The sequence below is a fragment of the Phytophthora infestans genome, genomic scaffold (assembly GCF_000142945.1).
Source record: "Phytophthora infestans T30-4 supercont1.71 genomic scaffold, whole genome shotgun sequence".
In the NCBI taxonomy this organism is placed as follows: Eukaryota; Oomycota; class Peronosporomycetes; order Peronosporales; family Peronosporaceae; genus Phytophthora; species Phytophthora infestans.
In genome coordinates, this window is record NW_003303688.1 from 135,326 (window position 1) to 149,904 (window position 14,579).

A 14,579-nucleotide genomic window follows, 5' to 3' on the forward strand; every position below is an offset into this window, starting at 1 on the left:
GTCACCTTTTAAAAGTTTCTTGTAGTTTAAATTATTTATAAATTGTGTATTTTTATCTGACGATAAAATAAGAGCATCTGTACCGGTAGTGCAATGGATTGTTTAGTGGACATCCATTGTCCTATTTGCATTTAGCCGGCTTTACCGGCGTAGTGATAGTGAACGTAAGTAACTCTAAAGTAACGTGATTGCGTATACTTTTTTCCACTATCTGTAACGGGGCGACATGGTGTGGAACACACAGGGGTACGGGGTACCCGGAGAGTTAACATACTCTCAGTACATAAGCTGGAGAGTTAACAAGTTCTCTCAGTACGTTGGCTGAAAGCCACACGCTATGCGTTTGATTAGGTTTAACTATGTTAGATAGTTAAACACGATACAATTTACCCTAGGCGGCTTGGCCGCCATAATAGTAAATACCAAACTCTTCTGGTTTTAAAGCATAAAAGTTAAGGTATTAACTTTGAGCCCTGGTCTTGGGCTGTAAGTGTCCTTTGGATAAGGAACTTAGTATTAGTGACTCTTTGAGTCGAACGTCTTTCCTCTGACGCTAAAGCTACGGCAGCCCCGCTGCACTTGGTAGCACTTGTTGTAACGGGGTTACATGGTGTGGAGCACACAGGGGTACGAAGTACCCGGAGAGTTAACAAACTCTCAGTACATAAGTTGGAGAGTTAACAAGGTCTCTCAGTACGTTGGCTGAAAGCCACACGTTATGCATTTGATTAGGTTTAACTATGCTAGATAGTTAAGGAGATACATTTACCCCTAGGCGGCTTGGCCGCAATAATAGTAAATAAAACACTTCTGGTTTTGAAGCATAAAAGTTAAGGTGTTAACTTTGAGCCCTGGTCTTGGGCTGTAAGTGTCCTTTGGATAAGGAACTTAGTATTAGTGACTCTTTGAGTCGAACGTCTTCCTCTGACGCTAAAGCTACGGCAGCCCCGCTGCACTTGTAGTCAATCCCGCTCCTGAGTCGGTTGACTATATCCTCTGCGAGGATGGAACACCCCGTGTTCGCAAATTTGCCCCCGGAGCAGCAGGACGCGCTTACTAAGCTTATGTCCTTGCTTGGCCCGGAGGGCGTGGCTCATCTTGCATCGCAAGGTCCAGAGGCGGTCACCGCCAGGCTGGAATCGTTCTCCCGCTACGAGAACGCGCTCTCGGAGCACGTCCAAGAGAAGATGAGCGCCGCAACGGCGGCAGCGTCGACGACGCGTGAAGAGTCTATGCGACTGAAACCGCTCATGGTGAGCGTAAAAACCTTCGAGGGGAAGGATGGAGAGAATCTCCTTCTCTGGACCCGTGAGGTCGAGATGGCCATGGGATCGGCCCTGCTCCAGTCTGAGCATCAGCGCGTGGCGCTGGCTATCTCCAGGCTTGGAGGTTGCGCTCGCGAATGGGCACTAACGTGCGGCACGTCTGTTGACGCTGCATTTCCCACTTAGGATCAGCTGAAGCAACAGCTTTCGCGCGTGTTCGCGCCGCCTAATCAGGCGTACCGTATCCGGTCGAAGTTCATTGCTACCCGCCAGGGTAAGAAGGATTTATTGGACTATGTCCAAGAGTTGAGAAATCTTATCGCCGGAATGGCGGCGAACCCTGATCCGGAACTGGTCAGCGTGACCGTGTTCATGGAGGGACTTTGTGTGAGCGCAGCTCGAGCGGAAGCGTTCCGTGTACACCCTAACTCTTTCGAAGAGGCGGTGGATGTGGCATTAAATGCCGAGCACAACTTCAGGTCGGCTCGACCTAGTTGGAGCGCTGGTAGCGCAAGCTCTTCGAGCGGTCCAGAGCCGATGGACCTCAGCTATGCTGAAAGCGAAGAAGCGGAGCTTCTTGCTGCGGAGCAGCACGCCGGCATCCGCCGATGCTTTGTGTGCAATAGCACTAAGCACTTGAGGGCCTATTGCCCTCTGCGCAAGAAGCGCGAGGCTCCAGCGAGCCAACCCTACGGGTCATCGCCGGGAAACGGCAACTCCCAGTAGGCGCGGGGCGGCCTACTGGGGAAGAGCTGAGCTCTGTTGTGCCTTGAAGAGGTAGAGGTCAATGGGGCTCAGCCCCGAAGAGAGCTGAGCTCTCTTACGAGAAGAGTGTGTGCAAGCCGGGCTTGCTGGTCGCTCAAGCGAACGTGAAGGGCTTTGCAAAGCCATGGATAGTCTTGATTGACTCGGGAGCCTCGGGCAACTACGCCCGTCGCTCCACCCTGGAAGGGAGTCAGCTGTATGCTGAGGCACTGGAAGTGTCAACGAGAGATACGATCTCTGTCCGTCTCGCGACGGGGACACTGGTAACTGTGTCGAAGGTCTCAGTCGACCTTGGAGTGAAGTTTGAGAGCTTCGATAGCGTGGAACGCTGTTTGGTCTTAGACCTGGATGCGAGGTATGACCTCATCCTTGGCATGGCATGGCTGGAACACCATGAGCCATGGATCGACTGGAAGTCGAAAACGCTGGGTGCGTCGCACCCTGCTCCTAGTGGAGCTTTGGTGAGTCATGAACCCACCTCTGCTAGGAAGCAGAAGCGCTTTTGGCGCGAGCACGAAGCCGAGGCGGCCGTTGTGCTGGACATTGGTATGTCCGAAATTGTTAGCAACGAGGTTGCTGTTTGCCCTGAGGGCGTACGTGGTGCGGCACGATATCCGCTGAGCGGTGCAGGTCAGGTCAATGACCAACGGCTGGATCCTGGTGAGGACGAACGCGGAGTGGCGCGTAATCCACTGAGTGGTACGAGTCTGGTCGATGACATACCGCTGCGTGGCCCGAGGGTCGCGGTCGACTGCGAGTCAGGGCATCATGGGCGCGGCCCAAGAGATGCAGGTGAAGTGACACCTAACTCACTGTGTGAGGGTCAAGGACCTCTTGGCTCTCAGCGGAGTGTCTTGCGATACACTGTATCCTCTTCGAGGAGTGATGGTGCTGCTGCACCCGGTGGTCCTTGACCCAGCTCCTCGAAGCGAGGGCCGGTCACAGTCGTCGACGAGGGCGTCGGAGCAGGCACCCAAGCCTCGGTCGGGACGGCAAGGCTGCGGTCAAGACTGTACGCCGGAGGGGCTCCATACGAACGGACCCCGGCGCCATACGCCGAGTACGCTGAGTACGCCGGGTACGCACCATACGCGTACGTTTGGGAGTGTGCCGCAGGCGGCTCCGGACGTGGCAACAAAGCCTCGATCCGTCGGATCATGCGAAAGGCCTCGTCCAGATCGGACGAAGAGGCCCGGCGATCCACCCGCAGGTGCAGGCTCGCGACCTCTCGCTCCAGCAGGTCCAGGCGGCCCGCAAGACGAGCGAGCTCGCCCTGATTCCCGGCCTGGGCGGCAGCATTACCGCCAGTCACAAGTGCAATCTCAAGCACGAGGGGAGGCGGTCAACCTCAGGGTCCTGTGTCGGACCCGCAGTCGGAGCACTCGGACGAGAGTGGCTCTCGGGAGGTGCCGAGTACTCGTACTCGTACGAGGGCACCTCCGCCCCTGCTTGACCGGAATGGAGAAGTCCACTTCCACGTGGAGCGGATCCTCCAGGAGCAACGGGTGTCGCGGTAAGCGACAGCTTCTCGTGAAGTGGAGGGGTTATGCCCACTCCGAGAACTCGTGGGAGCCGATTGAACGACTCCTGATTGACTGCCCGAAGGCTGTCGCGATCTGGGAACAGAAGCGGCGGCAGCTTCATAAGTAGTCCGGGGCTTCTTGCCCGAACGGGGTACGGACGATGAATACATACCGTACCCGCGCTCATCGTGAGCGCTAGAAGCCGCGCGCTTCAGGATGTCCCTTGGCAGCATACGCTTGCTGATCAAGTGGGCAAACCTCACACGAAGGTCACGCTGGTCCAGGATGCGGGACAGCAGCTGATCTTCATGGAGTTCCCGTAACTCCGTGGGTGAGTACTTAAGAGTCTCCACCCACGCCCAGAACATGTCCTCACAAGAACTCCACGTGGGACAGTTCTCGGGCATAGCCCAGGGGTATCCCCAAAGAGGATAGAGACCACCCCGGGTCTCGGGCTTCTTACGACAAGTCGTGAAGTCCTTAAGGGGAATGCGGTGTGGCACGAGAAGCACACACCGAGCAACCTCCAAGTTGTCGACGAACAACTGTTCTTTCTGAACAAGGGCTCGTTCATAGATGCCCCTAGAAGTGTGGCCGCCCACAAGGCCACGAGGAGCGACGAGAAGCTCTAAGAAGAGGTCAGCCCCAGAGCTCTCCTCGGGAGGCCAATACCCTCTTGAGTTGATGGCAGCTCCCTGGCTGACGGGTGCCACCACAGACCCCCCACGCACACGCTGGGCAGCTTGGACCTCCTCCTGCTGCTGGTCGAGGTCATTCGAGACCTCCCGGGGCTCAACGATAGCACCCTCCTCTTCCTCTTCTTCCTACTTCTCCTCCTCTTCATCCGAGGAGTCGAAGATACTCCGATAGGAGCGACGAGTCTCCTTCTCCTCGCGGAGTGTAGACTTAGAGGCTGTACGCTTCTTTGAGGGCTTGGCGCCTTCGGCTTTAGAGGCCTTAGCACGCGCAAGACCCTCGGCAAGCGAGAGACGTTTGCAAGAATTCTCTTCCTCATCGCCACCGGCTGTGGGAGCGCCCTTAGCCTTGACGGCCGGACTCTCAGAGCGCACAGAGGTCCTGGGACTGTGATAACCTTGATCACTAGCGAGCGACTGCACGCTGTCATCTTTGTGCTCACTGGGTACTGGGCTGTGCCCTCCCACAGAGTCCGCAGGAGCATCGTGAGTGCTCTCGGACTCGGCATCGTCCTCACTGCCCGAGTTGAGCTCACGTTCTACGAACCGAGGGTTCGGACGATTGTCTGAAGATGAGGGCAACGGACTGCGGCGCTTGCTTGCGCGCTTGTCCACAGCCGCGTCACCCGAGGAATCGATCGCCTCGGAGGCCACCTAAGTAGCCTCCTTGAGTGCAGAGCCTTTGCCGTGAGGCTTAGTGCTCTTGGCCTGCGCCTTACCGGCAGCGGCCTTGGAGCGTGTCTTAGCACCGCTCTTTGCAGTGCCACGAGGCATGATAACGGTCGAAGTGGGGACCTAGACGAAGAGCGCACAGGTTGCTGCTCGAGGCTCTAACTGTGAAGTGAGCCTCCGCCGCGCTCGCGCGGCCAAGTCGATGGTTTTCGACTTTGAGAATGAGAGTTTGTGACGAACACCTCTTCATTCTGATTGGTCGGTAAACCGAACCTAAGTGGGGGAGGATGTAACGGGGTACGTAGCCCTAAGTGTACCCTGGTTACATGAAGTGTGACACTTTACACTTCAGGAGTATGACACGTCATACTCCGGGATATTTGGTACAAGGTACCAAGGTCGTTCAAAGCCAACCATTGGTTAAACGACATTGCATTTCTATAGGTAACTTATAGTTTGTATTAAACCCAAGCTTAACCTACCTATAAATATACTCAGTTTACAATCTACCTTATTTAGGTCACTTCGTTCTCCTTAATTAAAGAGGGGACATGTGAACTGCCGTTCACTGAGAGTTTGTATACTCTCGGAAGATAACTTCCTCTAGCGCAAGGTGCTGTGTGACCCCGTCACAAGGGTTGATGACAATTGGGTCGTAGCTCTGCGGTGCGTAAGAGGCTTTAATGCCTTCATTATTGATGCAAGGTTTGCCGTTTTAAGGTATCGCTAGTCAAATTTCTACTAACGGATAATGCCAATGCGCTCCTTCCACTTTAAGCAAAAGAGCTCGCCGTAAACGTCGTGTCGCGCCACATGCCAATCTCCAAATCTTGGAGAAAACCCAGCTGCTGCCACCGAGCGCTCAACGACGTCAGCTGGAACATCGCGCCAAGCGACGTTCACCCAGTTCGCCACGGTCTCAACCGATTGTGGCTTCGGATTTCCTCCGCGAGTGTAGAGCACAGCATCAGACTTCTTCGAGCTGTCAATGATGGGCGACAGCTCGTCCTTAAACGACTTGTAGATCCCGATATCTCCCGTTTGCACGTAGGGTGTCAGTCCTCCTGGGATGACAAACATCTGCACCCCTTTCGCGGCGCACCGAGCTTTCACCATCTTACTGATGTATGCACACATGCTGTCCCAGATCAGCGCTTTTCCTTGTGTGCACGTGTCGAAAATGGGCGGAAACACCAGATCCAGCCAACGAGTGAGAAGCGCCGAGTCGACCCATGCCTTGGGTTGGTTTACGACGTAGACGTTGACTTAGCGCTCAATCTTGCCATCCTGCTTGGCCCCTTTCCAAACACCCAGCGGGGGCAGCTTGCGGCCGGTTGCCGTGACGGCCAGCACAGCCGTCATCCGCATTGAAGCAAATCCCGTAGACTTTAGCACGACGTGGCGAGCTCCAACTTGGTCCACCGTCTGGCGGCGCGGGTCCTCGTAGTAGACTGCCGTCTCGTCCATCAGGATGGTGTGATCGTCGCTAAGCCCATCAATGCGTGACGTGAGATGGCTTAGAAAGCTTACCACCCGGTCGGTCAACACGTCATCGGTTAGCACGGTAAGATGGTGATGCGGCGCAGCGACAGACCATACCGACGCATGAAGCCGTTGACCCAGCGGTCCGACGCAACGAAATTTGTACCCCCCAGCTCAGATGCGGCAAGCCGCTGCCCAGCGTCGCGAATCCAATCACGAGAGACTTTCTCTTTTGCAGACCGGCGAAACAGCACTTGATCGAACAGGATATCCTCGATCTCGGAGAGCCGTGGCTCAGCGCTTGCCCCAGTCAGGCGGTTGCGTAGCGCTGGCGCGGCCTTGATAGCGGTGCGCTGCTTCCACCAGTACTGCACCTGAGTTTCGGAAACCTTCCAGCCGCGCTCGTTCTTGAAGTAAACAGCGGCTGGGGTGGGCACACCGCCGTTTTTCTCGATCCACTGAACGACCTCTTTCTTCTCGGCCATTGACTTGGGCATCATCTTCACTGGGAGTGGTTTGGCTGCTGGGGGCTTGTAGGGACTGGTAAAACTAAGAATAAAGAGAGCCGACCAGGAAAATTGGTTGTTCTGGTCATTGGTGGCTGGTGGTGATGGTATTATATTTGGTACGGTACACTATTATTTGAGTACCGCCAAAACGGTACACAATTTGGTCTAGGTATACTATTTGTAAAAGTACTCTATTCGGCATTATCCGCTAGTTGCGTGTATAATAAAACTGTCAGCGTGTTTTGCCAGTCTTGCGCTCTGATGTAGTAATTGTTGTTTCAGCCCTTTCGAGGTTTTAAAATTTCCAAATATTCTTTGAGCTGGTGATGAATGGTCTTCTGTTTACAGTTCATGCAACGATAAGTTACCCTAACCACATCGAGATAGCGTTGCAATAGTAGGCATACAAATTTTAGTTTACAAATCATTGTTCATTTAGATTCAGGATCATTACATCCGGCAGTTTATCAAAGGTCCGAAGGCGCAAAAACGGGGCGCAGTACTGTATAGCTTTTATACTAACATGTCAGTGTCCTATCTCCCACTGCAATAATACTATCGAAATATGTTGTCAAAGAGAACCTGCGCCCTCACTTTCTTGGTGCCAACTTGTAGGATCACTGCTCACCGTCAGGGACGCCTTCGATGAGAATGCCACCTTCCGTAACCAAGATTCGAGCTGCCATATTGGCGCCGGTGATTCAGAGTCCCCAATCTCTGGATGTGATCGAGCAATCGAACAGAGCGCTGTTTACCGCCACGGCACAGGCGCTGGGGCTACAAGTAAGTTGACCTGTTCAGAATGCCATCTCTTCCGGTAATGTCTAAAGTTTTCGTAGTGTATTTCTAACTTTAGGTGTTGAAGAAGGCAGGAAAGTCTGGTACGACATCAGCACACTCCCATCGGGTACTACAGACGGCAACAGCTACAAGTCATGTACCACGAAGACCGGCAAATACGGTTCCAACGTTGGGGAAACGATCGAACCGATTTCTCCGTATGACGACACAACCTTCGCCTGCTGCTCGCTCTTGTGCAGTACGGAGAGTGTCCAGACTCCTTCCGCTTTCCTTCGGACGAGAGTAAGATCAAGAATTCCCAGAGCACCAACTTCTAGTCCAGTTTCCACCTCTTTTACTTCATCAGTTCTTGTTCAAATTCAAGATCTCGCACTGTCAAGGTGTACTTTGGCTTCTTCTCGCTCTCACCCGTGGACACGGTAGCCTCATCAGAGTTGCTCGCACTGTCCATCTTCGTCTCCATGGTCACTTTCATGATCATCTCCTCGATGATACCAGGCGTTGCCTCTCGCGGAACTGCATGTCCACACACTTGCAGTATCGCTTGCCCTGGACGAAGTAGACCCGTTTTCTCTGCTGGGCCCGGGCTGGAGATGAACGCTCGAATGTATATCGCTTCGTCCTTCCAGTTTCCAAACAATATTCCCAGCGGAGCCTTCGGAAATAAAACTTCCTTCGTTGGAATTGTTGACAGGATGTCGACAACGCCATCCTCACTTGTGGTTGCGTCGATGGTTTGCTCAATGTCCTCGCTTTCGCTCTCAGACTCAGCTTGCCCCTTCTCTTTCTCATTAACCTTGACCGAGTTGACGTCACCTTTGCTGTCTGAGAGCCGTCGTTGCCTGAGCTGTGTGCATCTGGCAATATAATGCTCCCGACTCATAAACACCGCCCTCATCGGTTCCTTTAGGCTGGCAATATCACGCAGAGTCTCCATAATATTCGCAAAGTTGGCGTAAGCTGGACCAGTTAGCGCGGTGTCGTTAACTTGCAGCAGCACATCGCCCTTCTCCACTAGATGAGTCCGCTGCGCGTAGGACGGGACACGTGCAAAAGCTGACAGCACCACGTATTTCCTGCCAGTCGACGGCGGGTCGTCTTCGTCGCAAGCAAAGGAAGCTGCGTCCTCTATCTCGATCATAGGAGGCCAGTCGCGCAGCTTTATGATAGCATCGGGACTCGGGGCAAACTGCATCGTCACAGGTCGACTCTTGAGGTCGCGAAGAGCGGCCAGCACTTCTGATAGCGTCTTGAAGCGCAGATCTTCGTTGTTAACCTTCGTCAGGAGTTGCCCAACTCGAATCTTGCCGCTGAGTTCCGCTGGACACTTCTTACCATTTTTTACCGGAGTGAACCCCACAACTATTACGCCACAAGACGCCAGAGGACGAGCTCGCAGACGTAAGCCAAAAGGACCGTCCTGACGAAACGTAAAGGTGGTAAGTTCAGGCTGAGGCCTCATCTGCTGTCGTCGGTTTTTGGCTGGATCTTCTGGGAGTAAGGAGAAGCGCATTGTGAGCGGAATAGAAAGGGTTTCCAGAAGGCCTCTCAGTTCCTCCAGCGTCACTTTACTGCAGCACAAACCATTGATCGCCAGGATACTGCTGCCCACGGGTATGCGCTTGAGGTCACCATTCAAATGAAAATCATGATGGTCGTCTGCTGACTCATTCTGGTTGAAGGTCGACGCGTCAACGTCAAGAATGCGCGATACGACCACGTACTTGTTCAATACACCCTTTGAGAACGTAAATGGAATCGAGTTGCGCTCTGTGAAGGTGCATTCGATCTCTTGCGGCTGAATCTCAACCTCCTTTGCCCCACGCCACGGACTCGCAGTGGGCAAATCTTCCATTCGGATGTCCAAGAGCTGGAAGATCAGCGGCCAGTACTCATCCATTTGCTTGTTCAGCGTGCCCAGGAGCTTAATCATATGTTTCAGCAGCTTCGTTTCCATCGTCTTGGCCAGATACTCGCGAATCAGCTCAGCAAACAGCGACGTTAGCATATTGTAGACTGCACTAAACCAACTGCCTTGCACAGTGAGCTTTAGTTCTTGACGAATCTCAATCGTCATCGAGTTCAACACCAATACTGGCTTAAACTCCCCTGTCTTCTGGCTCACAACTTTCTTTTCGGCTTTAAAGCCAAGAGAAATAACGCCACCGCTAAGCGCAGCGTCCGCTACTCCGCCCCCGTGTAGATACGGGAAGTATTTCTGCTCAAAAGTCCAGTCAAACCCCTTTAGTAACGCTGTCAAATGCGTCGCTCTAACCGTGAACAATTCTTCGTCGACTACCGTTCCCATTCGCACTTTGACGCGTTCCTTCTTGACACGGAAATTCGATAAATCCAGGTTGGAAATTGAGTACGCGATGTCGTCTTCTACGCCCGAAATCGTGTCAATCTTCAAGGTTGGCAGCACGGACGTGAGGAAATCCAAACAGTGATCTTTCATCCGGTCCACAAATTCCTGGCGTTTCTCGCGGTTCTTGGACATTGTGCTCCCCCATGCTGCCAATTTGTCAAGCTTGACTTCGGCAATTGCCTTCGTCACATTATCGCAAAACTCGTCTGGATTTTCAACGGACTGGACCAGCGCCTTGGCCTTTTTCATCAACGTCTGACCGTGTGTTGTTTGCTGTATCTGCAGCCAGTACTTTTCAGAGGCATGGACGAAAACTTCGGCCTTTGAAGACAACTTGGGTAGCAATTCCTCGGCTTTTTGCGCCAGTGCGCTTGGATCCAACTCAGTCATCGAGTTCACGCCCAACTTCCTGCTCGCCATATGTTCGAGACGGGCAATTGTTTCTTGAGCTTTCATCAAGTCACTTTCGTGCTGCTGCATCTTGGCCAGAATTTCGGACTGCAACGTCTGGTGCTCCAGCGACGCCTTTAGAGCCTCCAAGTGAGGCTTTTCTGCGTTCATTTTGCTCTCCAAGACCTGTAAAACCTCCGACAGAACAATCTTTTTCTCTTCCTGTGATGATGTCACCTGCTGCGACTCACTACCCCGAGAGAGGAGTCTCTGTCGCGCTGAAGTGAACTCAGCGTTGGCCTTTTCCCGAAGACTCGACTGGAGATTCTTGACCTCTTCGCTATTCTTCAACTGGCTCAAAACATTCACAGCCTTTGCTAAAAATGCAGCAGAGTCCCTCCCATCGAGCAGATCGCTCTCCAGCATCGATTTCGCTGACGTTGCCAGCTCCTTTAAGCGCGTTAGCTCCTTCCCACTGGCATCCTTCAAGCGCTTCGTTGCGTCTGAAAAGCTGGGGTCGAGTAGCGATGCCAGCGCTCGCGTGTACTGGTCTCCGTAAGACGCGTTTGTAGAGATGAAAGAAATGGCCTCTGCGTGCTGCTCGCAGAAGACTTGAAGCTGCTCGTACGTCTGCTTTGCCCTGAGACTCAACACCATCGCGTCGTCCCATGTGACCCGTCCCTGGAATTCTTCATAAATCCTCTCAGCCGAGAGAGGCCTGGGGACTTTTGCTAGCAGTCTCAGGTCGACGCATGAGACGTCCTTGGCTTGGAAATAGCCGACGCTGCCACGGTCCAATCGCACCGCGTACGAATTGTTGGAGCTCCTATAGTCCGTGATGGTTCCCAACCCGAAACTTGTCCGGACGCGGGTCTCCTTGGCCAGTCGAAGCTCCGCTTTCTGTCAGGGGAAGACACACAACAGCAACGTCATTACCACAAGTCACTACCGAAGATTGCAGTGGACAAGACCGACGTACCGGCAGCAGCTTTGTCAGCTCTACAGTTTCCTCCTTGTCCTCAGTCTCGGTTCCTCCAATCCGCACCTCGTACTTCTGGTCTGGCACGCTGTAAGCCAATGACAGTCGTTAGGTCAGAGCAGAAAAACAACAGTCCGACAACGTAAGTCTCACGTGTAGTTGAGCACGACGCCCTCCCGCGGCTCCTTTGTTGCCATGACAATCACTCTCGTATGTCTTGGGATCTCTCCGCACTGTAGCATGTGCAGCTCTGGCACCAAGCAGCCTCTCTGAATTCAGAGCAAAGAAGGTTTAATCATACTATAGCAAGTGATTGAGTGGTTTTTGAGATGGGGGGCACATACTCTCGCGTACAGCACGGCGTCCCCCGCCAGCACCACCTCCACGTGCGTCTTGCGGTCACTACAACTGCGTACACGCCCAGGCCCAAACGGCGTCTTGACGTCATCCCCAGCGCGGTAGCGAACAGCCATCGCGAAAAGCGGCGGCACCTCTTCGCTTCCCATGGTCGTCCGCTGGATACCGGTATGCCAAGCTTCAATACGTCGCATCAGCGTCAAATCATCTCTATTCGTATTGTAAATTTGCATCGTTTTATGTAGATTTGCATCATTTTGTGCATTGTTTACTCTACCTCCCAAGGAATGCATCTAACGGCCCCTTCTTCTTCTTCTTCTTCTGCCTCGCTACTGCCGCACTCGCCATCACCTCGTTGCGCTGCGTCTGACTGATTTTCAGCGCGAAGTGGAAGTCGGCGTGCTCGGCTCGAGGCTCCGACACGACGCACCTACACTCCTCGCAGAAGCGATCGAACGCAGGACCAGCTTCTACTTGGGTGCTGCGAGTTGAAGGTGCCTCGATGCCACTGTCCGAGTGGGTAGTTGCAGACATGGACGGAGTGATATTTGCCTCCGTGTCGTTGCCATTGAAGCTGCTGGTTGGCGGCCCGAAGAACGTTAATATCTTCTGTCTGCTGCTCTTCCGCGTCGGTGATCTGTCCCTGTCCCGTTTGGTTGCGAACTGCTTGATTTCCTCCTCCATGCGCTGGGCTGCCAGATCTGCCGGCGCCGCTTGACCAGCATCTCGCGTGAAGAAGCTCGATATGGTGGCCACAGCTTGTGAGTCAAGCTCGTGGAAGTTCTTGGCGTTCATGATCAGTGTCGCCATGGGGAACATGCTGCCCACGTGTAGTCTCATCACGTTCATTGCTGCAGTATACAGCTCGTCCACCGTCGTGTCCTGCCCGATTCCTAACTTGTACGAACGCGGTTTCTCTCCAGGCTTAGCACGAATGAACTGGATCGACAGCTGTGACGGAAAGCGCTTGTTCTCGATACGCTCGTCCTCGCAACGAATGACCACCTCCTCGCATAGCAGACGCACCCCAGTACTCGAGCTGCTCCACAACGTACCAGCGCCGACCCCAGAGCGCTGATCGAACTCGCTTGACGCAGCTGAACATTTTCACTTGAACCTTCTTCTCTTCCACCGGTTCATTGTCGTCGCTGCCCTGGCAAATGCTGTGAACGTACGCAGCTGTTTCTTGTCCTACATGTTTAGCCAACTCTATCAGTCCGCAGCGCTGCAGGAAAGTGTGCGCTGACAGCTTTTTGAACGACTCTCCGGCAGCTTCTTTAAGTGTTTCCCCCTGGTGATCTGGGTCTGAGGCCCCAGATCCCTCAGAATCGAGTCTTGAATAAATACTCTCAAGCTGCTTGCCAAGTTTACCGCCAAGTCCTCGAATCTTTCGCATCGGCAAACTTTTCATGAGGTCAATGACAAACCGAGACGCCACCACGACTTGACCATTAGGCTTGTTGAGTGGAGACGCCAGCTTGGCAAGGAGCTTGTTACCTGCAATACCTGTTGAGCAAGTGTAGCCAAGCTTATTGTAGATTGCCTGGCGGATTTCTCGAGAGATCACAGCACCAATGCACAATAGTCGCTCATTATCCGTCAAAGGGAACGCCTGCAAACTGTCGTGCTTGTCGGTTGCATCTTCATCTTTCCGATCAATGCCAAACACTTTCGTGTCGTGATTGGCAGGGTCCTGACAGAAATCTGACGAAAATGTAGCCTGCATTCGGTAGAGAAGCCCATGAGTTAGAGCAACTTTGGCACTCGCAGTAATTGCTTTCACACACCGTCTGTGCGATTCTCTCCTTGGCCATATCGGTGACGTCCATGAACGCCTCATCGATGCTTGCCTTCTCGATGATCGGCACCATGGAGCCAAGAATAGCAAAGATATCGCGACTTGCGATGCGATACCTCCGCAGGATGGCCTTTTGATGCGTGCGGTCGAAAAGCTGTCCTGGCTTGCAGTTCTTACCCAGCGTATCTACATGCGGCTGCAACAATATCTGTCAGCTTAATGAAAAAGCATACAAGGCCAATTAACGGCGAAAGCTTGGACGTACCAGGTGAATCTGTGGGCATTTCTTTTTCGCGTCGTCGATAAAGTCCCCTGAGCAGCTTTTTTTCGGTTAGAGTTTGTTCGCAGCCTGTTAGAATACATTCAGCATTCAGCACCCCACCTCGCTCAACGCCGAATTTGCGCGCGTCGTAGTTGACGGCCAGCAGACTCCCCCACTGCTGCACTGCAACAGGTTGGCCATCCGGTATGTGGAGACGCCGCTGCTCCACCTGCGCGTAGAAGCAGTCGAGGTCCAGGTGGATGATCACCCGAGACGTCGAGCTGTTGAGCATGCTAGTGAAGGTTTACTAAGGGTCCGTATTACTTTATAGAGGGTGTCCTCAGCCATTATTGTTGGAAAATCCACAAGAAGATGCAAAAATTGTCGACTCGCGTTAGAACTTCGCTATGACGACGCCACGACAATAGGCTACAGCACCGATAACTCTGGTTTAACCTTTTAAAGTACCGATTAGCCGATCGCCGCCGCTACGCGGCGGTAGTTTGGGTTATGTCCTACTTGGTAAGGCCTTTTTTGCCTCCGCTTCGCTTCGGCGGGACCCTTTTACCAGTACCGGTACATGTGTACTAAAAAATAAGCCTTACAGTGTAAGGCTTATTTTTTTTATGTAAGTTACACGGATTCTTCATTTTCATTAATCGGATCACAATTTGGACAACCAACACGTTGTTTAACAGTATCTACGATTATAG

The 14,579-nt window shown here is 53.1% G+C and overlaps 2 protein-coding genes across 2 annotated transcripts; both read right to left on the bottom strand.

Annotated features, from left to right (window-relative positions):
• Positions 1-8,046: 8,046 nt before the first annotated feature.
• PITG_18641 (uncharacterized protein) lies at positions 8,047-11,955 on the bottom strand (the record flags this gene model as incomplete). The annotated part of the gene is made up of 5 exons (XM_002997505.1): positions 8,047-8,424; positions 8,515-11,370; positions 11,516-11,537; positions 11,603-11,718; positions 11,794-11,955. The coding sequence occupies 5 exons, from the start codon at positions 11,953-11,955 to the stop codon at positions 8,047-8,049; spliced, it is 3,534 nt and encodes a 1,177-aa protein (XP_002997551.1).
• Positions 11,956-12,079: 124 nt separating this feature from the next.
• On the bottom strand, positions 12,080-14,158 carry PITG_18642 (uncharacterized protein; the record flags this gene model as incomplete). Its single annotated transcript, XM_002997506.1, has 8 exons — positions 12,080-12,287; positions 12,345-12,839; positions 12,910-13,078; positions 13,154-13,394; positions 13,476-13,510; positions 13,590-13,800; positions 13,870-13,916; positions 13,987-14,158. 8 exons carry the CDS (start codon positions 14,156-14,158, stop codon positions 12,080-12,082), a joined length of 1,578 nt encoding a protein of 525 aa, XP_002997552.1.
• Positions 14,159-14,579: the final 421 nt, after the last annotated feature.